Here is a 23,445-nt window from a genome sequence, read left to right on the forward strand (position 1 = left end):
AAAAACAAAAAAAAAAAACAAACAAACAAACAAAAACCTTGAAGAAATATAACTGCCGCTTGCAGCCCGTCACTGGCAGTTGCAGCAGAGGGGACACAGTCTGCGCGACGCTCGGGCGTCATCAAAGAGGAGGCGGCGGAGGCTCCTTCCCCGCGGAGCTGCGCTCTCGGATCTCAAGGCTCTCCAGCGCCACGTCCAGAGGCATGATGTCCACGCAGCCCATGGCTCCGAAGTCGGCAAAGTCCCGGCACTCGTCCTCGTCCGAGGAGGAGCTCTCCTCGCGCATCAACGTGGACAACAGCAGCTCCTGGACGAACAGGCTGCGGTTGGCGCGCTCGCCCTCCATCAGCTGCCGCTCCACCTCCGACATCTTGGGCTCGTTCAACCTGAAGGGAGCGGCGTTTTTGGGATGTTACTCGACGCACTTTCCTCGCCGACCTCACCGCTCAAACTTTGAGACGGCGCTCAGGCATTTGAGCGCCGACGGTGCGGTCACATCGACAACCACCGAAGCAATTCCAAAGCAGAAACATCGGAAAATAGCAAAGAAAAAATGCATTAATTCCTTAGGTTATATTTATCAATATTAGAAATAATATTTTGCCATATTTCCGTTGTGTACAGTTAACTGTTAGGTTTCATTGAAAACCTAATACTGTAAATATATTTTATTACATCGCTTTATTATTATTGCCTATTTTTTGTGAGCTGCTCTGACGCTGCAATATCCCTCTGGTGAATAAAGTACTGTAGCCATCGAGACGGAACCAACACACGGCCCAAGTATCGGGAGGAGGGCGTCCAGCTTGGCACGGGGGCCGACTCGGGGGCGTCACTTCGAAACTCTGCCATCCCCAAATCTCGCTTCAGCTGCGATGAAGAGAACTTGAACGCCGGATGAGCGCATATACAAATTATTTGAACATTAATAAGAAAAGAAAAAAAAAAAAACACACAGAAGAAAAATCCAGATTACATGTTGAGAATTGAACTCTAAGAATGGAGGTATGACTATGAAGGCTTTCAGGTTTGGCTTGGGCAATCTTGCAAAATTGCAAGAAGTGGGGACGCACGTCCCCCCGGGACAGTCCCTCAACTCAGTTGTGTTTAAAAATGTTGTTTCATCCGCGGAGGAAACAAACAAAAATAGATCTAAAATAAAGACGTGCACAGGAGCCGGCAAACAGCGCACCGCTGTTTAAGAAGGAAAAAAAACAAAAACAACAACTCTGCTCTGAGTCAGGTTTACCTTTTTTATTTTCCATACAAGTTAGAAACTAAGGAAACAAAATAAATCTAAATCTCTCTCAATGAGATTATATAATACAGGTCACTTAACGACCGAGTTCCGTTCCTAGGACCAGGTTGTTAAGCGAGGACTGCGTTATTTCACACTAAGGGGGCGTAGCTGGTGTATATAGTGTATATAGTGTTATTTCACGGTAAGGGGGCGTGGCTGGTGTATATAGTGTATATAGTATTATTTCACGGTAAGGGGGCGTGGCTGGTGTATATAGTGTATATAGTATTATTTCACGGTAAGGAGGCGTGGCTGGTGTATATAGTGTATATAGTATTATTTCACGGTAAGGAGGTGTGGCTGGTGTATATAGTGTATATAGTATTATTTCACGGTAAGGAGGCGTGGCTGGTGTATAAAGTATTATTTCACGGTAAGGAGGCGTGGCTGGTGTATATAGTGTATATAGTATTATTTCACGGTAAGGAGGCGTGGCTGGTGTATATAGTATTATTTCACAGTGAGGGGGCATGGCTGGTGTGTATAGAGTGTTATTTCAGGGTAAGGGGTGTGGCTGGTGTATATAGTAGTATTTCACAGTGAGGGGGCATGGCTGGTGTATATAGTGTTTATAGTATATATAGTGTCATTTCACAGTAAGGGGGTGTGGCTGGTGTATATAGTGTATATGGTATTATTTCACGGTAAGGGGGTGTGGCTGGTGTATATAGTATATATAGTGTTATTTCACGGTAAGGGGGTGTGGCTGGTGTATATAGTGTATATAGTATTATTTCACGGTAAGGGGGCGTGGTGTTATGTTGGATGTAGGATGTAACCCAACCATGCTGGTGTATATATTGTTATTGCACGGTAAGGGGGCATGGCTGGTGTATATAGTGTATGTAGTATATATAGTGTTATTTCACGGTAAGGAAGCGTGGCTGGTGTATATATATATATATATATATATATATATATATATATATATATATATATATATATAGTGTTATTTCAGGGTAAGGGGGCGTGGCTGGAGTATATAGTATATATAGTGTTATTTCCCGGTAAGGAGGTGTGGCTGGTGTTTATAGTGTTATTTCAGGGTAAGGGGGCGTGGCTGGTGTATAGAGTATATATATTGTTATTTCACGGTAAGGGGGCGTGGCTGGTGTATAGAGTATATATATTGTTATTTCACAGTAAGGGGGCGTGGCTGGTGTATAGAGTATATATATTGTTATTTCACGGTAAGGGGGCGTGGCTGGTGTATAGAGTATATATATTGTTATTTCACGGTAAGGGGCGTGGCTGGTGTATATAGTGTTATTTCAGGGTAAGGGGCGTGGCTGGAGTATATAGTATATATAGTGTTATTTCACGGTAAGGGGGCGCGAGCGATTGCGAACGCTAGTGTAGTGTAGACTGCACAGCCCATTGTGCACTTTTGCGGGCACCTGTGATCTGCGCTCCACCGCACTGCTCCCTTTGCCCAGAGCGGGGGGGGGGGGGGGGGAAGGGGGTCATCACTGTCAATCGCGATTGATGGAGTTGATTGCTGCTTATACCCTAAATCTGCCCAAGCCTATTTCAGGCGATTCCTTTATTTACTTAATTCCAGCAGCAGACCTATCTGACGCTTGGCAGGCCCTCTCCCAAAAAGACGGCTCGGCTTACTACCCGACACTGCTCATAGAATGACACCAATGCTCATTCTATAGGCTCAATATATTGATACATGCGTTCAATGTAACCCAATCTCTTCTTCAATTTGAAACGAGCCCTCCCCCTTCACTGCATACTTAAATTAGCACACAGCATTCTTACGAGTCCACTCCCAAGGTTTTTGCGACCCCACACTTCTTAGCAGAGTTTTTTTTTTGTTTTTTTTCTTGCCAGTCTGAGGGTACAGGATTAGAGGGTGCTGTCAAACAGTCCTTTCAGTGCGGGCCGGTGGAGCCCGTCTGGGCTGTAACTGTGATAAAGGCCAGTTACAAATAAACCTGACTCCTCTCTGCGTGTAGTGTCCACACTCACCGTGCTAGTAGGAACTGGGAACTGTGGGAATTGGAGGAAGGGTTGCTTTCAGCCACATTGGCGTTGTTCGCTGCCGTTGTGTTGGGCGTGGGCATGGAGGCACCGATGTTTCCCGGGTTGTTGCCACGACGCGCGGCATGTCGGCCTGTCTCCAACTGCTGGCGTGCTGCCTGGGCCTGCTGACGCTCAAGCTGGAGCTGCATCTGGAGCTGTTGTAGTTGGGAAGCCGACGGCCCCGATGAGTTTATCTGCCCTCCTGCCGCCCGCCGCACACCTGACAGCTGAGACAATAACTCTGGAATCGGAAAGTCAGAATTACACCCAACGTGAGTTTCTCCGAAGTGGGCCACACTTCAGAGGACGCCGTGCCTTTCGAACCTCAGGGTCAGTGTGGTTATTGTTGAGCCAGAAAGAAAGTGCAAGTAAGAGGGCGGAGCTTAGAACAGTTGCAACCTAGCATCAAGATTTGCCTAGCCTTACAAATCCAAATAAGTCAACCGTAAGAAATCAAATACAGTCAGAAAGTGATCCAACATTTACTGCTGAAAGAGTTTGCAAATGTGTTTGTAAACCACTGCTAAATTGAGGATCCCAACGCGATCGCTCTTGACAGCAGTTTCACCAAGTGTCACATTTTGGTTCTTGCCATTTGATCTCTTATGAATGAGAATCCTCGGGGGTATTACGGTGTACAAAAACAAAATACAACTGGATGCAGTACAACTTTGTCAAACACACCAGAAAAACTGGTCTTTGTTGTTACAAGTACGGGAAGCTTGCCATTCTAAACAGTCCGCTAGTCATTCAAACTATATCTACCACTCGGGTCCGGCGGATATTGAATTTCTGATGTATTGGGCCGATATTGGCGTTTTATAAGATGTCGGACATCGCCCTGTCAAGGTTATAAACCGCCGATATGAAAAACACTGAAATGGGCAGGGCAGTACACAGACTTAAGGTATATTGATATATTTTCCAACGAGATAGAGGACAAGACAATACCATTTATATTGATATTGTTGCTACCCCGCCCACACGCCGAGGGATAGTCGGGGAAGAGCACCAATTATCACTTGAAATCTCTCCCTCAAACCTGACAAGCGACTTTGTTTTTGTTTTATGGTCACTATTTTCCCCAATGTAGAGGTTCCCAACCATCCGGGGTGCAGCCTGGCACCGGGGTCATTTGCCACTGGGCCGTGAAAGGATGTGTGGTAATTTTTCCAGAAGCGGTCACGAAGCTGCCGTTTTGTTTTTTCTCAGGGAAGAAAGTATGTGAAAGTAAGTAAGAAGAAATCAGTTCTGAGACTGATTGGTCTGATTACAGCTGTCAGCTGCACTTTTATTTTGCAAATGCAATTTTATTTTCTTTGTACATTCTATTTATGAAAATGAAATTTAAAAAGTGAATTATTGTTTTAAAGGCACTAATGTATCCTGGAATTGGTACACTTGAGAAAGATTTTTGGCATGAAGAATTTTGAATTTAACAATATTGAGCAGAAGACGCCAAATACAAGTGATACCATCAGGAATCATTTGAGAGCATTTGACACTGGATCTTTTCTATGAATTAAATTGGCATCGGCCGATGCCTACGCTCACGAGGCCAACGAACAAAAGATGTCTGCAGACTAGTGTTGTCAAAAACTTGATTTTTCGAAAGAACCACTTCCTCGCCCTCTCTCTTCCCTCCAACAGAGAGTAGACACACCGCTGCAGTGCCCACTCTTCTGCCTGCTCTCACTTACAGTGCTGTCTTCTCATTCACTCCAGTTTGTGATGGTGTAAGCTCATTAAAGATGGCAAGTGCAGAGCCTACGCAACCGGTTTTGGTTGACAAAAGAACAAGCAGTGCTGTTTGGAAATACTTTGCATTTGATGCAAAACAGAACCCTAAAGCCCTGGTTATTCCTTAGGCTTCCAATGTGTTCCAAGGGAATGCCACTCGCGCCAAGTCAAAATCTGGGAGGTTCACGACCTCACCCCCCGCGCCATGGAACCACCCCCATGTGACGTAATTTGCGTCATTCACTCCCTTGCACTTGCCACAGGTATAAACCTAGCTTAACTCAGAGAATTGATGTGGAGTTTTCGCCTCCAGAAAGCAGCGAGCCGTGCACGCATTCCAATAAATCTTGCACTTCTGTAACAGGGAGACTCAATTTCCGAATCCCGACCAGACTCTAATATGACAGTTTATTTATTTTTACTTTTTTTTTTTTTTTAATTTTGTTTTTTGATTACCTGTGGACATTTATTTAGTTGATACATTTTTATTTAAAATAAGTGCACTGCAGACTATGCTTGCAATCCAATCACTGATCGCTGGCAGGCATCTCCACTGTCCCAGGTTTTTTTGGGAACGGGGCAGTCCCTGACAGTTGTGTTTAAAATTTTGTTTCATTCAACAAACAAAAATAAATCTATCTATCTATCTATAACAAAAACTTAGTTTCGTGAGCTGGATCGTGTCCACGGTGCACCGCTGTCTGGAGGAGAAATAAAAATAAAAATAAATGCTCCACTCCAACTACATGAGTTAAGTTTACCTTTTTCATTTTCCACACAAGTAAGAAACTAAGGAAACAAAATAAATCTAAATGTTTCTCGATGAGATTATATAATATAATCACAAGATTTGCATATAGTAGGCTCATGCGGGTCTTTGCCCATTGATGCCCCACGGTGCCCTTCTCATCTGGCTGTTTTTTTTAAGCGTTAATGGGCATCGAGGTAGCAGATTTTCTGGGCAAGATATGCATATTCATAATAATGTGACCCGCAATGTGAGCACAAATCGCGGGCATCCACGATCTGCGCTCCGCCGTGCTGCTCTGTTTGCCTAGAACCAGAGCTGGGGGTCTATATTGTGCCTTTTCTTTGTTGAGCACCTGCCCCTTTTAACGTCTCTGCACGGGCCCGTAGAGCGGGGAAGTGAGATTCAATCACCAGCTCTCTCACTCACTCACTCACTCACTCAATGCTTGGATTTTTCCTGGCGGATTATAATAATCGTCTGGCATCAATGTCAATGGCGGTCGATGGAATCGATCGGTGATAGACAGATTTAGTCCTAAATCTGCCCAAAACTACTGCAGACAGAGTGCCAATCTACTTGAGCAAACAGACGACGCAGAAAACAACATAAGTGTTAAATATGAATTTATGTTCAGCAATTTTGGGGTTTCATATGTTATTAAATTGTTGTATTTTATAGGATGCAAAAATAAATAAATAAAAAGATACTGGCATTACATATCGGCCATCGGCCTCGCTGCTCTCTAAATATCGGCAATTGAAAAACCTATATCGGTCGACCATTTATACCCAATTTCTACAATTCCATGACTGTTTAAAAAAAGGCCAATATAACATCTTTCACTGCATGCAGTCCGTTCAGGACCCTGAAGCTAACATACCCGATGTGGCTGACATGTCAGGCATGGCTGTAAAGGAGAGACTCTTGCGGTTCTAATGAATCCCAATTTCATTCAGATACCTTGATGTGAGAAGTCAAGGGACCCGTTTTTAAAATAGTCATGCCCATTACTTTTGTCAAAAAAGATCACCGACTTTGGTGCTATGTTATGTCGGCTTCTCAGTGAGCTAGCATGACATGGATTACAACTATGGATTTGTCTGGAAGTCTAGTTTAATCCACTAACACCAGAAGCTTAAACTCAGCATAAAAACTGAGCTTGCGAGAGCTCGTCAAACACAGACTGCGCCGTGGGGGCTTAACAGGTTAATCAAGGTATCCTCATTTTGCACAGGGAATTTAATTGATGTACAAATTCCACCCATGTCTTAAGCAGGTTATTTCTGTCAAAGGCAGATGTCTTCCTGGGTCCTTAAAACCCAACAGCTCTGGGGAAACAACATTAAGGTTGGACAGACAGAAGGCTAGCAGCTGGGTAAGATGCCACACTTGCCCTTGGTTGCAGTGTGGACCAATTCAAAACAAAATGACATGCATGCCATGCTCTTCTCTGGCAGAATGTATCTCTACAAGATGGCCTCCAAGCCATTTTGGCAGGTGTCACCTAATTGCTGCCCACCTCTCATAAAGGGGAATTGAAACACCCCCAACAACAAAGCGTGTGCGTCACGTGAAGGAGCCAGCCGCAAGATTGAGCAAAAGGAAAACATTGCCACTCAACACAGCTCATCAAGGCTAAATGTTTAGTGTAAAACATTGCTCGACACTTAACTGCAAGGACATTAAGGTGATAAAACCGTCACCCTGGTTCTCACCTGCAATCGGGTCCATAGCTTCCCTGTTACTGGGGGTGTAGGTAGAGCTCTGAGAGGAGGAAGAGGAGGAGAGCCCTCCCGTGGAACCACTGGTAAAGTGCATGTTTGTCCTGCGTGCTCTGGGACCGCCCAGTCCGCGCCCCGGGTGGAACATTCTGCGTACATGCCGGACACTACTGGACTCATCGTGAATAGGCCGTTAAGGGTTACTGCTGTAATATGGAAGAGTAAAGACAGTTTATAAAAACACATTGCATGGCAGCAGTGCCTTAAAGGATATTAAATCTCTAGGTGCCCTATGTTCAAGTGTGAGATGAGCCGTGAAGTCATCAGTCACATGGTTGGGGTCGCCGCCTGGCAATGCAGCACATATTGGACAGATCTGAAATGAGACAACAGTTTAGCAAACAAGAAGATAAGGAGTACAAACTCAGGTTAAGAGACAGGGCCAGAAGAAATCTAAAGAGGGAATTAAATTCTTTAAGAATTAAACACTTCACTCAGTGATTTCCAGTCCATGCTTAATCAACATAGTCACATCTTAAGTGCATTCAATCCTTTTCAAACTTTCAATAAAAAAAATAAAACAAAACAGGACTATTGCCTGGAAACCAGCTTGATTAATGTACATTAATGTTGAGACAGGAGGAAATTAAATGTTAAGTTAAACAATTGTAATTTGGCTTCCTTAAATACTAACTAATACCACTTTTTTTTGGACACATGTGATGTCTGCAACAGTGCAAGAGTTATCTTCTCGAACTCACCACTTCTGTGGATGTCTCTGCATGCTCTGAGGTGACGTGCTCCTGTAGGGAGGTCTCCGTGTAGCCCATTTTGCCACAGTAAGGACAGGTAAAAGACTGGGGTTGCTCTATTGAGAAATTATCTCCTCCATAATACAAGTCTGGCGGAGGAAAGAACAAATACAAAATATCAATATTGTTGTTGGCAGGATTAAACTACTTATTTACGTATTCAATTATGTAATGACCTCTGAAGTCATCATCATTACTTGTAATCGTGTGATGTGTTTATTAATTAAGCATAGGTCGCATATGGCTGTAGATGAGGCTGCTTGTAAGTTAGACCTTACCGTAGTCTACCCTGGTCAATATACACTGCATGGGGTGCTCTGTAGTGTGCCTTGTTGTCGTAGCTCCACTCTCGTAGCACGATGCGCACAAGTCGTAGTCGTAGCAAATCAAACACTTGAACCGTCGTCCTCTAAAGTTCCCTTTCAAGCATGCATCACAGCTCACACCTGTCAAAAGTAAATAAATAACACAAAGGGGATGTGATCAGTCAAAGAAGTTGAGCGTTAGGCAAAGGGGTATAGAGTTTGGGTGAACTAATTATACCCGGACCCAATTTAATACAGTGTTGAAAATAAATTAATTAATAAATACCCAAGATTTAATTATTTTTTTTAAACCAGAGGTTTTTGAAGTATATAAATACTTAACTTTTAATGGAAAAAAATATTCAAAAGATATATACAAGAGATGATACTTTGTTGGATAAATGTATTTATGGTCGATATATATAACAATTATGTCGATCTTGTCAAAAGCATACTGGAACATGTATTTACTTGAGGACATCTCTGAACAGGAGAAAGCACTAACCTTTTCTCATTAAATCAAGAAGGTAGCTTACGTTAGTAATGCACTAAAATGACAATTCTCAGTCAACTCAAAAGCAGAATTTCAGTACTGGCTCACAACTCAGAGGACATGAAATTCTTCATCTTGCCTTTCAAGAGCCTACCGCTACCACTTTTATTCATTTACAAAAGCGGACCTGTCTGTTATGCACCTACTAACGTCGAGACTAACGTCAGCAGCTCCCACAGTCCACACATTGGATTTGCGTCAGAAGAGACGTCTGGGCATTGTCCCCACTCCAAACAGACCTGGATTTTTGGAACACCCAGCACAATACGGTCCCCTGGGCAGTGTGGTATTGTACAGACTAGTGCTGTGCCAATTCAAAACATTCCTGTTCAGAACGGGCAGCATTGTAGGGGTGGGCGGATTGATACAAGCAGCACGATACTACCGATACTACTTCTCGTTTTGAAGATCGATTCTAGCGTCAATAGGATAGACACCAAAAGAGGGATCAATTTCTCTCAATATATTTCCTCACTCGCCTGGTGCCCATCACTGTGTGGTGAACAGGAGATCCTTTCAGCATGCACGTTACATGAACACCGGCAGAGAAACGATCAGGGGAAGCTAGCCGCTGTGCGCACAATTCTGCGCCATCACCCACCCCTACCGCACTGTTCGGAGCGGGCTGAACTACGGATGTAAGTGACTCAGTCACATAGCCCCGCTGCTGCTGCTGCATTGAGCTAATCGGCTCACCGTTCGCTTGTTTATAAATATTACGTGTGTCCAAATGGCACCAAATTCGACGCTGCACGTCCTAGGATCCCCAGTAATGCACCCACTAAGTGCGAAAAAGATTGGATGAACGGTTGTCGAGATAATCAAAAGGACATTCAGAGATTCCTTCCTAGTTGTATTTTTAACAGGCATGTGCTAGTCTAAGACATTTTAATGGCTTTAAGTACTTTTCAAAAGTCCAGGAACTTTGTGGGTGGGGCTTGCAGTAGTGTTCAATCAATTTATTGGGCAGATATATGCACATTTTGAGATAATCGTCATGTGCTGATGCCTGCACTCACGAGACTGATTAAAAAATAAAACAAAGTCAGCAGACTAGTGTTTCCTATACATGAAGATTTGAAACGGATTCAATAATAATTCTCCGCACTATAGATACACCGGTACCAGCTGACTGACACACACACACACACACACACACACACACACACACACACACACACACACACACACACACACACACACACACACACACACACACACACACACACACACACACACACACACACACACACACACACACACACACACACACAAATGTTCTCTCGTCCAGACAGCTGCACCCTGCGTGCGTTCCTGTGGCGATTGTATTGTCTTTTTATTTTTTCCGTTTCAAAACTTGTATGAAACAACAAATTTAAACACAACATGATTCTTTTTAGTTTCAATTCAATTAAGGAACGGAGCGCAGATAGCGGGCGTCCCGATGCGTTCCGGTCTTAAACAAAAACAGCAAGAAGCGCCGCGCTACCGTGGCGAAAGCATCGCTTCATTTTATCGTTTTGTCAATTCACACCAGGTCGGGCTTCATTCAGTCTATGACGCACTACCGAAAGCAGCACTCTGACTTTCAATCACTGAAACTACAACTTATGGAATGTATCAACCTTTAATGGGTTAAAGTAACTCTTTGCTTTCGCTTTCAACCCTTGGCTTTTCATTCACATTTCGAGTCTGTTTGTTTATGAATGTCGTTGGATTCTCTCACGAGATTAGCGTTAGGGTTAGGGTTACTGCGTTTCTGAGATAATCACCTTCAAAGTTTTCCCGCACACTTGGTTCATTCAGCCAGCTCCCAGAATGCAAATGGTTGGAGGACCAACACAGCCTAGCTAGTTGTCACATGGCAACTTGACACCCTGCTGAATAGGGCAATCTCTGCATTGTTCTTGTGTTTTGAGGGAATGTTGAACAGCATCATCGACACACAACATCTTTTGTATTTAAAAAAAGCTTTTAACAGTAAGAATATACATGTTCTATAAAAGTGAATTATTGAGGAGTTTAAAAGTGCGGACAACACAACAAAATGTAGTCTATCAATAATGAGTCTCTGTATATCAGCCTTGGTGTGTCATTTAATACACTGCTCAAAAAAATAAAGGGAACACTTAAACAACACATCCTAGATCTCGAATGAAATATTCCAGTTGCAAATCTTTATTCATTACATAGTGGAATGCATTGAGAACAAAATAACAAGGATGATCAATGGAAATCAAAATCATTTACCCATGGAGATCTGGATTCAGAATCATACTCAAAAGAAAAGTGGAAAAATCAGATCACAGGCCTGGCCTTCAGTGGAAATTCCTCAAGACAATTGACAAAATGAGGCTCAGTAGTGTGTGTGGCCTCCACGTGCCTGTACGCACTCCCTACAATGTCTGGGCATGCTCCTGATGAGATGACGGATGTTCTCCTGAGGGATCTCCTCCCAGGCCTGGATCAGGGCATCACTCAACTCCTGGACAGTCTGTGGTGCGACGTGGTGTCACTGGATGGAACGAGACATGATGTCCCAGAGGTGCTCGATTGGATTCAGGTCTGGGGAACGGGCAGGCCAGTCCATCGCATCACTGCCTTTGTCATGCAGGAACTGCTGACACACTCCAGCCACATGAGGCCGAGCATTTTCATGTATCAGAAGGGCCCACTGCACCAGCATATGGTCTGAGGACCTCATCCCGGTACCCAATGGCAGTCAGGGTACCCCTGGGTAGCACATGGAGGTCTGTGGGGCCCTCAAAGGATATGCCTCCCCAGACCCACCGCCCAACCGGTCATGCTGGAGGAGGTTGCAGGCAGCAGAACGTTCTCCACGTTTTCCCATCTCCATGTCATGTCTGTCACATGTTCTCAGTGTGAACCTGCTTTCATCCACGAAGGACACAGGGTGCCAATGGCAAATCTGCCAATCATGGTGTTCGCTGGCAAATGCCAATCTGGTTGCACGGTGTTGGGCTGCACAGCCTGCACAGACGTCGGGCCCCCAAACCACCCTCATAGAGTCCGTTTCTGACAGTTTGAGCAGAAACATGCACATTAGTGGCCTGCTGGAGATCATTTTGTAGGGCTCTGGCAGTGCTCCTCCTGCTCCTCCTGTTCCTCCTTGCACCAAGGAGCAGATATTGGTCCTGCTGCTGGGTTGTTGTCCTCCAACGGCCCCCTCCCATCTCCTGGTGTACTGGCCTGTCTCCTGGTATCTCCTCCATGCTCTTGACACTGTGCTGGGAGAAACAGCAAACATTCTTGCCACAGCGCGCATTGATGTGCCATCCTGGATGAGCTGCACTACTTGAGCAACTTCTGTGGGTTGCAGACACCGCCTCATGCAACCTCTTGTGGTGAGGACACTGGCAAAATGCAAAAGTGACCAAAAATCAGCCAGAAAAAATTAGGACAGGGAAATGGTCTGTGGCCACCACCTGCAGAACCATTCCTTTATAGGGGTTGTCTTGCTCATTGCCTCTCATTTCCACCTGTTGTCTGTTCCATTTGCACAACAGCAGGTTAAATGGATTCACAATCAGTGTTGCTTCCTAACTGGACAGGTTGATATCCCAGAGGTGTGATTGACTTGGAGTTACATTGTAATTATGTGTTCCCTTTATTTTTTTGAGCAATGTATATGATGTAAATATCTTCAAAGTTGCTGGAGTGCTGGGCACTCGCTGCTACGTGTATGGGCACTTGGCACTCACACAAGACGGGGCGGGCCGGGCCTCCCTCCTTATACAGGGCGTGGGTGGGCGGGGGGGTCCTGCTGGCCCGCCCATGGGGCGGGCGGCTCGGATGGGGTGTCAGTCTGTCACCGTGGGGCTGTAATCCGGGCCCGCGGTCCGCGCCTTGCGCCTGTGGCCCGGGTTCTGTGCCAGCGGCTGCATCTTGTGCCTGCACCCGGGGGTTGGTTGTATGTGCGTGATGGGTCTCCTCGTGCTCCCTGGGACTGGGTCATGGTCCTCAGGGCTGAGTGTGGGAGTTGCTCCACGGCCCTCTGGGGGCCCGGGGGTCTTCCGTGACCGCAGGGCAGGATACCCGGAGATCTCCTGCAGCCGAGGGTTGTCCGCGGGGCTTCGGGACCCTTGCGCTGCTTGGAGGCGCCGCGACATAATACCGACCTTCTACACCAGTACCAATGGGGATAAGTCATGTACACCCACCCGTGGACATCTCACACACACACACACACACACACACACACACACACACACACACACACACACACACACACACACACACACACACACACACACACACACACACACACAATGTACAAAGAAAGATAGAAGGAAGAAATAGCGACAGGAAACCCCGAAGGAAGACTAAATGATGGAATATAATACACATTTCATTGGTAGTTATGACGTGGTTTAGATTTAAAATTGGACCTTGAGCAGAAAGCACTGATGTACAAAGTGCAATAGAAGCAACATATCCAAGCGCCAAAACTGAGTAAGTGTCTGTATAAAGAAATCGAACATGATGCAACATGAGTTGTATGAATCTAAAAATAATTCCCAACACAGAACAGTGCACGGGATGTTAACTACAGGTTCTTTGATGTTCATGCTCCTTCTGTTGAACCCCCACAGCTTTACACCACTTCACCGGGTCACAAGCTGAGTTATATTTAACAAATATAAATACAAACAGTCTCGTCACATGAGTCATCTTTCAAATGAACAGAATGTTAAAATAAAACTGTATTTAAAACCTGTCCATAGTGCTGCAACTTTCCTGTCCGGACTTCTTAAAATTCACACACACACACACACACACACACACACCCACCCCCCACCCTTTCGGGTGAAATTTATGGAAAATGTAAAAAGTTCACGCTACAGTGATATTATATCATGAAAGTAGGGCAATTAAGTAGAAGCATGCAATGGTGATTTCCTCATCTTAATCAATTTATTGAAACAAAAGGCAACAACAGTGGTGGGTACACCACAACAAAAAATGTCAATGTCTCAATAACTTGTCATGTGCCCTTGAGCATCAATTACAGCTTGACAATGTCTCATGCTGTTCACAAGTCGACCCTTTGGCTGCTGAGGCCTGGCACCTCACTCTTCTTGAAGGGCGGCCCTCAGGTCATTGAGGTTCCGGGGTACAGAATTACGAGCCTCTACACAGCCACTCAGCTGATCCCATAGGTTTTCTATGGGATTCAGGTCTGGAGAAAGTGCAGGCCACTCCATTTGAGGTGCCCCAGTCTCCAGCAGCCGTCTCCTAATGATGCGACCTTGATGAGCTGGAGCATTATCGCACAAAGTATAGGGCAGTTCTGTATTGACGAGACACATCTGCCCACACTGTAACACCACCACTACCAAAGGCTCGTCTGGTGACAACAGTGGCTGATGCATAGCGCTCTCCTTGACGTCTCCAACATCGTTGGCGGCCATCATTTCAGCTCAACGTGAATCGACTTTCATCAGAGAACAGCACTGAGGCCACTGGTCCCTCGTCCAGCGTAAATGCTCCCTGGCCCATGCAAGACGATGATGCCTGTGCCTGGTGGTGTGGTCAGATACCCTTGCAGGTCGTCTAGCACGCGGACCACGCTGATGGAAATGGTTTTGAATGGTCTGACGTGACACTTGGTGCCTCTCACCTCCCTTAAATGTGCCTGGAGTTGAGTGGCATTCATCATGTGGTTCCGCAGGGCACTGTTTACAATGAAGCGGTCATCAGTGTGGGATGTGGCCAAAGGACGTCCACTTCTACACCTTTCTGTGAATCCAGTCTCTGTATCTCTGTTGCAACCTGCTGATGACGCTCTGTGACACTCTGAGCTTAGTGGCCACTTCCCTCTGAGAACATCCTGTTGGAAACCTCGCAATGGCGAGGTATTGTTGATCAATTGTTAGGTGTCGTCTTGGTCTCATGATGTCAAAATATGAACAGCATGATGAAGAGGACTGTTTAAATACCAATTCTAATTGAACCAGGAAATTTATTGGTCAATTCATGGATCAAACACCTGTTGTGAATTTTGCCATTCAGCTCCTTGTTAGAGAACAGCAAGTTGTGCAAAAAGTACTAAAACATTGAACAGTTGGACATGTGCATTCAAAAGTTTAGAGAAGGTCAAATTAAGTTCATCTGTAAAGGTTATAGTGCATTTTAGGTTCATCCTGAAATTTCACCCGAAAGCCGAATATCCCTAACTTTTTGTGAGTAATATAGATATATATATATTAGATTTAAGTTTAAAGTTGACACCACACCATGACACCGTAACACACTGCTAGTACATCACGGACCCGCGGGTCGACAATCCCCCCACCCCATTTATTCAACAAAATTTAGCAAACTATGCAGATGAGCTGAAATCCATAAAGTATTGCCTGTGGGTGAACTTAGAGATGTTGGCATAGCAACCTGATGCATGAAGGACAGACGGCCATAGCAACTGCCTGGCACTGCCCCTTGTGGTTGTCTGCGCTAACGCGCCATGTGATTACGCACATTTTAGTGCACTTGTGGACATAAAAAAAAAAAAAGACAAAATAGTAACTCCCTGAAAGATCAACTTTGGGACTTTTTATCCACTGATCCAGATCCGCTGGTTGGGAAGATTCTGCGCGGCAACACGATCAACAAGGACAACAACATCAATGCAGTCGCAGTTCAAAAGGTGCGACGATGGAGAAAAACACTGCGGTAAGAGAGGCGGCATTCGGATCAGAATGAGGACGCAACCTTACCGTCCACCTCTGCCCAGCATCCTTCTTGCCAGTGTCCAGTCCCTGCAAAACAAGATGGATGGCCTCCGGGAAAGGATTACATTCCAAAGAGATACGAAAAACTGTTGCGTCCTCTGCCTGACGGAGACATGGCTGAACCTGCTGGGGCGGGATCAAGCCATACCTCCAGCCGAGGCCTTCTCCATGTTCCACTCTGACAGATCGGGAAAAGCCAAGGGTGGAGGTGTCTGCATCATGACTAACAACAGCGGGTGTAACCCCAACAACATCAATACTCTCTCCTGCTCACTGAACCTGGAACAGCTGACCATCTCATGCAGTCCATTCTATGTCCCCCGGGAATTCAGCACGGTCATCATCACAGCCGTTTATATCCCACGCAGGCGGACACCGATGCAGCACTATCGGACCTATATGATGTGTTGTGCAGACAAACAAACATCCCGACGCGGCTGCTGTGGTGGCTGGGGACTTTAACAGGGCGAACCTTAAAAAAGTTCTGCCCAATTTCCATCAACACATCACGTGTACCACCAGTGGAGAAAGAACTCTGAACCACTGCTACACACTATACAAGAACGGATACAACACAATCTCGCTCCCTGCTTTCTGGAAAAATTGGACCACGCCGCCACCTTCTGGTCACAGGCCTTGTATCGTATGTGGAATGGTAGTGATGAGGGACGTAAAGCTGTGGTCGGACCAATCAGAGGCCGAATTATAGGACGCTGGGAGTGATGTCGACTGGGACGTGTTCCAATCACGCTCCAGTGACATCAGTGAGTTTACTGAAGTAGCTACGAGCTACGTTAGTGGACAACATCATTCCCACGGTCAAGGTTCGGATATTTCCGAGCCAGAAACCGTGGGTCGATGAATCCATCCACGGCGCTCTGAATGCTCACACGGCCGCTTACAATGAAGGTCTTGCATCCGGAAACATGGACAAGTACAAAGGGGCGTCATAGGGCGGTGAAGGATGCTAAACGGACGTACACGGTGGACGTACGGTGGGGCTACAGCTGGAGCAATAAGACAGCAGATGCTTGTGGCACGGGCTATTGCGAACTACAAAAGCAACCCCTCCCCAGCCACGAGTGTCAACGCCTCCCAAAGAACTGAACTTCTTTTATGCACGGTTTGAGGCTGGCAACAACACCGCTAGCTCCCCGGCTAATTGGAGTTAGACCGCTGGGGATGAGCATGCACTCTCAGTGTCTGAGCGTGACGTCAGGAGGGCTCTGATGTGGGTGAGCACCAGGAAAGCTGCGGGCCCAGATGGCATATCTGGGCGAGTACTGAAGACCTGTGCTAACCAGCTAGCCCTGGTGCTCACTAGGATATTCAACGCCTCCCTGACCGAGTCGGTGGTCCCGTCCTGCTTCAAGAGGTCCACTGTCATCCCTGTCCCAGGATCGCCTCTCCTTCCTGCTTGAATAACTAGTATCCAGTGGCCCTCACCTCAGTGGTGATCAAGTGCTTCGAGAGGCTGGTTAAGGATTACGTCTGCGCCTCCCTCCCCCACACCTTGGACCCCCTGCAGTACTCATATTGGCCGAACAGATCCACGGAGGACGCGGTCTCCCAGGTACTGCACACGACGCTCACGCACCTGGCTGGCCAGACAGGGGGCTTTGTGAGATTGCTGTTCATAGACTATAGTTCAGCTTTCAACACCATAGTCCCAACCAGACTGGCTTCCAAGCTGCGGGAGCTAGGACTGAACACTCCGCTGTGTGCCTGGATCCTGGACTTCCTCACAGCCCAGCCCCAGGTAGTTAGGGTGGGGAGGCACACGTCCAGCACCCTAACCCTGAACACAGGATCCCCCCAGGGCTGCGTCCTGAGCCCCCTACTGTACTCCCTGTACACACATGACTGTGTGGCCAAGTCCAGCTCCAACACCATCAAGTTTGCTGACGACACCGCTGTGGTGGGCCTGATCCCCGACGATGACAAGAACGCCTACCGTAGGAGATGGCTGACCTGTCACTCTGGTGCCAGGACAACAGCCTCCTCCTGAACGTCAGCATAACGAAGGAGCTGATTGTGGACTTTAGGAGAGGATTACAACCGAGGACGGACGCGCCATTGGTGATTAATGGGACTTCTGTCGACAGGGTGAGCAGCTTCAAGTACCCGGGTGTCCACATCACGGATGACTTAACATGGACTACACACAGACACTCTGGTGAGAAAGGCGAGGCTCAGGGTCTCTGTAAGGATCCTCAAGTCCTTCTACCGTGGAGCGGTGGAGAGCATCCTGATCACTGCTGGTTTGGGAGCTGTCCTGCTCAGGGCATGCGGCCCCGCAGAGGGTGGTACGTTCGGCTGGACATACCACTGGAACGCCCCTCCCCTCCCTGCAGGACTTATACACCAGGAGGTGTAGTAGCAGAGCCCGCAGGATCATGAAGGATCCTCACCGCCCCAACAACGGACTGTTACAGCTGCTGCGGTCAGGCAAGTCACCAGTCAGTCACACAGCGAGGACAGAGAGACTGGGACAGAGTTTCTTCCTGCAAGCCATGAAGACCAACGTAATTCGACCAGTTAGCAGGGTAACGCAGTTCGACTAGTTAGCAGGGTAACGCAGTTCGACTAGTTAGCAGGGTAACGCAGTTCGACTAGTTAGCAGGGTAACGTAGTTGGTACTACCCCCCTCCCTCCCCTCTCACTGGCCGAGGCCTCAGACTGTCTGTCCTGATGACAGTGCATTCACTGACAGCACGGCTCCAGCTCAACCAGGACCACCACAACACGCGAACACACACACGAACACACACACACACACACACACACACACACACACACACACACACACACACACACTACGCGGAATGTAGAAAAAGACTGAATTCGGTTCCAATAACACAGCTAACAGGGACACAGCAACTTCAAATTCCAGGACTGGAACGGCACTCCAACGTTGGCAGGCGTTAGCTTGAGCGCTAGCCTCCATAAGGTTACACACGTTGGCGGCTAGCTGAGGCTAACCGCCAAGCTCGGCTAGCTTGCGTTGCAATTGCGAGAAAGCTGGGGAAAGTTGAAAAGGTGGCGCTGCCACACGCGGGACGCGTGTTTTTATCTGTGCCCGACACGCGGAATGTCAATCCTACGCAGTCCTCCAAGGGTTAGCTTAGCATAAGCCTGGAATTCAGTACTGGCCACAAGCAACCACCCGTCTGCAGTACATTCCAACCACCTGACTGGAGTGGGCAGCTAGCCGGCTAAGAGGCTAGCCGGCTAGCTGCTCGGCTTAGCCAACCTACAGCAGGACCCTCTGCATTCCCTCTTACCTTCATGTCGGGACATTCTCCAGGTGAACAGCCCCTCCTCGGGCCCCCAGCGCGGACAACGGGGGGGGGATGTGCCGCCTCGTTCCGGGTCAAACTGAAAGGCGGCTCCGTCCTCCTGGTAAGATGGATCCCAGCTACAGCCCCGTCCGCTCCGCGTCCCCCGGCGTTAAATAGTGCGGCGCAGCCGCTAGAGGGCGCACTCACGCTGTACAGTATATACAGTATAAATACAGTATATACTGTGTGTGTGTGTATAAACTGTACTATATACTATATGTATATATATAAATACAGTATATACTGTGTGTGTATACTGTACTATATACTATATGTGTGTGTGTATATATATATATATATATATATATATATATATATATATATATATATATATATATATATATATACACATATATATATATATATATATATATATATATATATACAGTATGTATCTATATATACAGAATGTGTGTATATATAGATAGATAGATAGATAGATAGATAGATAGATAGATAGATAGATAGACGGACAGAGACACTGATACAGAGTTTCTTCCTGCAAGCCATAAGAACTGTCAACGCTGAACTCACCACTGAGACACTCACACAGGCCCCACTGCCTTACTGCACTGTATGAGCATACTGTACTGCATACTGTACTGCATACTGTGTCACTGTTCTGGGTTACTGCATACTGTACTGCATACTGTTTCACTGTTCTGGGTTACTGCATACTGTACTGCATACTGTGTCACTGTTCTGGGTTACTGCATACTGTACTGCATACTGTAACACTGTTCTGAGTTACGGCATACTGTACTGCATACTGTATCACTGTACTGCATACTGTATCACTGTACTGGGTTACTGCATACTGTACTGCATACTGTATCACCGTTCTGGGTTACTGCATACTGTACTGCATACTGTATCACTGTACTGGGTTACGGCATACTGTATCACTGTTCTGGGTTACTGCATACTGTACTGCATACTGTATCACTGTACTGAATACTGTATCACTGTACTGGGTTACTGCATACTGTACTGCATACTGTATCACTGTTCTGGGTTACTGCATACTGTACTGCATACTGTATCACTGTACTGAATACTGTATCACTGTACTGGGTTACTGCATACTGTACTGCATACTGTATCACTGTTCTGGGTTACTGCATACTGCACTGCATACTGTATCACTGTGCTGGGTTACTGCATACTGTATCACTGTACTGGGTTACTGCATACTGTATCACTGTTCTGGGTTACTGCATACTGTACTGCATACTGTATCACTGTTCTGGGTTATTGCATTCTGCGCTGTATTGCTGTTCTGTTTGGTGTTACTGTATTGGTGTGTTGTACTGTTGTATACTGTACTGTATCTCCATACTCACTTTATTCACATGCACATAACTGTATATACATAATAGCCTATCCCATATACAGTACATAAGTGTATTCCCTTTATTTCTATTTTGTACCCCCACTCTGTATAACCCTTTTGATTCTTATTTTATTTAAATTGTATTTTATTTATATTATTCTATTCACTGACTGCATTAAGTTTTAGGAATCAGTTAGTTTCAGTTAGTTGCTAGGTAGGAATTAGGTAGCTACTATGTTCGGTTTAGTAACTATTGTGCATAATCTCCGGGTGCGTTGCAAAGACATTTCACTGCATATACAGTATGTATGAACGTACTGTACGTATATGGTTGTGACAAATAAACCTCTTGAATCTTGAATCTTGAATATATAGATGTTTTAAATAAAAATCTGTTTTCTTTTAATTAATTTATTTATTTTGGCAACATTTACTTTATTATTACTCCATTAGAGTTTGTTTTGTCAATGAAGCTCCTGAAATAGAAAGAAAGAGATTTCGATTTTTTTTTTTAAACCTTTATTTACATATTTGAATGGATATTTACAACCATGTGCATGAATAAAAACCATTAAACATTAAAACAAGAAAACAAACAACAACAAAAGAAAAGAACAAACACACGGACACAGAGAACATGACGATATAGCAGTACACACACACTGCGTCAGTGTCACTGGTAGAAACACATCACCACACACTGAACCACACACATACACACACACTGAACCACACACACACACACACACACACTGAACTACACTCACACATACACGTACACTGATCAGCACACACATACACACACACACACACACAATCACACAATGAATAGCTCACGCTCACACACACACACACACACACACACACACACACACACACACACACACACACACACACACACACACACACACACACACACACACACACACACACACACACACACAGGGTGGTGGAGCCAGGTGGTGGAGCCAGGACGTACCAGGTGGTGGAACCAGAATGTACCAGGTGGTAAAACCAGGGAGTACCCAGGTGGTGGAACCAGGTGGTGAAGCCAGGTGGTGGAACCAGGAAGAACCAGGTAGTGGAACCAGGAAGTACCAGGTGGTAAAACCAGGGAGTACCCAGGTGGTGGAACCAGGTGGTGAAGCCAGGTGGTGGAACCAGGAAGAACCAGGTAGTGGAACCAGGAAGTACCAGGTGGTAAAACCAGGGAGTACCCAGGTGGTGGAACCAGGAAGAACCAGGTGGTGGAACCAGGAAGTACCAGGTGGTAAAACCAGGGAGTACCCAGGTGGTGGAACCAGGAAGAACCAGGTGGTGGAACCAGGAAGTACCAGGTGGTAAAACCAGGGAGTACCCAGGTGGTGGAACCAGGTGGTGAAGCCAGGTGGTGGAACCAGGAAGAACCAGGTAGTGGAACCAGGAAGTACCAGGTGGTAAAACCAGGGAGTACCCAGGTGGTGGAACCAGGAAGAACCAGGTGGTGGAACCAGGAAGTACCAGGTGGTAAAACCAGGGAGTACCCAGGTGGTGGAAGTACCAGGTGGTAAAACCAGGTGGTGGAGCCAGGAAGTACCAGGTAGTGGAACCAGGTGGTGGAGACAGGACGTACCAGGTGGTGGAACCAGTAAGTACTAGGTGGTGGAATCAGGATGTACCAGGTGGTGTAACCAGGTGGTGGGTTAGGCTTAGGGTTAGGGGTTAGGGGTCAGGGGTCAGGGGTTAGGTGGTGGAACCAGGTGATGGAGCCAGGAAGTACCAGGCGGGTGGCCATCCGTCCGGGTTTGAAACACTGTGTCCCTCTACTGGCGCAGCCTTGAGCTGGGCGTTCGTTTGACCTCGTTTTGAGATCATCCCTACATAATACTTTATCTCATGGTAAATAATAGTTGATGTGTGTTACAAATGATTGGCTGAAAGTAATGTCAAATAAATATCTGGTATTTTATTGTTTATCTAGTTAAATAAACAACCAAATTAGCCATGTGGCTTGTTGACGTCACAGCACAGACCCATCCTACCTGTAGCGGTGGGCGGGGCCTCATTGGGGTGGGCATCCCGAATGTTTTATGAATAGGCCCAGATCTAAAACAGTGTGTGTGTGTGTGCCTGCGTGCGTGTGTGCGTGTGTGCGTGCGTGCATGCGTGCATGCGTGTGTGTGTGTGTGTGTGTGTGTGTGTGTGTGTGTGCACTGTAAAAAAATATATGTATGTATATATGTTATGTATATATGGTCACTTATCACTGTCAAATACATTAAAATAACTGTTAATAATACATCTAAAAATGTATATTTGCAAGAAAATTTATGACTAAACAAAGAAATATTTTTGTCTTAACCGCTCCTTTACATACATGAAACAACAGGTACTTACTTTCCAATGAGTGACTTTCCAGTGGCACGGTGGCGCAGTGCATTGCACTGCTGCCTCACAGCAAGAAGGTCCTGGGTTCGATTCCCGCCCGGGGCGCTGTTGGCACCGTGCTCCAGCGGGTTATCTCCCAAAACAGGAGCCTTTCTGTGTGGAGTTTGCATGGTCTCCCCGTGTTCACATGGGGTTTCCTCCACCTCAAGTCAGTAAGGACCCCCACCAAAAACATGCACCCATCATCGTCTGACCAGCGATGGACACTGGTCCCCGGGCGCGTCCACGTATGCTGCCCACTGCTCCTGGCTGTGCCTCCAGAGGAAGGACAAGCCAGGATGGGTCAAAAGCAGAGGAGCCATTTCACCGGCCACCATCAAGCGTGTGTGTGTGTGCAAGCATGTGTTGTGGAGTGTCGTGTGACAATTAAAGACTGTTT

The 23,445-nt window shown here is 46.3% G+C and overlaps 1 protein-coding gene across 1 annotated transcript; it reads right to left on the bottom strand.

The window, feature by feature from the left end:
• Nucleotides 1-19,372, bottom strand: kcmf1 (potassium channel modulatory factor 1). The gene is made up of 7 exons (XM_080017484.1): nucleotides 19,250-19,372; nucleotides 8,634-8,801; nucleotides 8,305-8,444; nucleotides 7,788-7,919; nucleotides 7,538-7,718; nucleotides 3,278-3,572; nucleotides 1-386 (listed from the first exon to the last, which is right to left on the bottom strand). Exons 1-7 carry the CDS (start codon nucleotides 19,263-19,265, stop codon nucleotides 122-124), a joined length of 1,197 nt encoding a protein of 398 aa, XP_079873610.1. The 5' UTR covers nucleotides 19,266-19,372; the 3' UTR covers nucleotides 1-121.
• Nucleotides 19,373-23,445: the final 4,073 nt, after the last annotated feature.

Source organism: Zeus faber, assembly GCF_960531495.2.
Source record: "Zeus faber genome assembly, chromosome: 17".
NCBI lineage: Eukaryota > Metazoa > Chordata > Actinopteri > Zeiformes > Zeidae > Zeus > Zeus faber.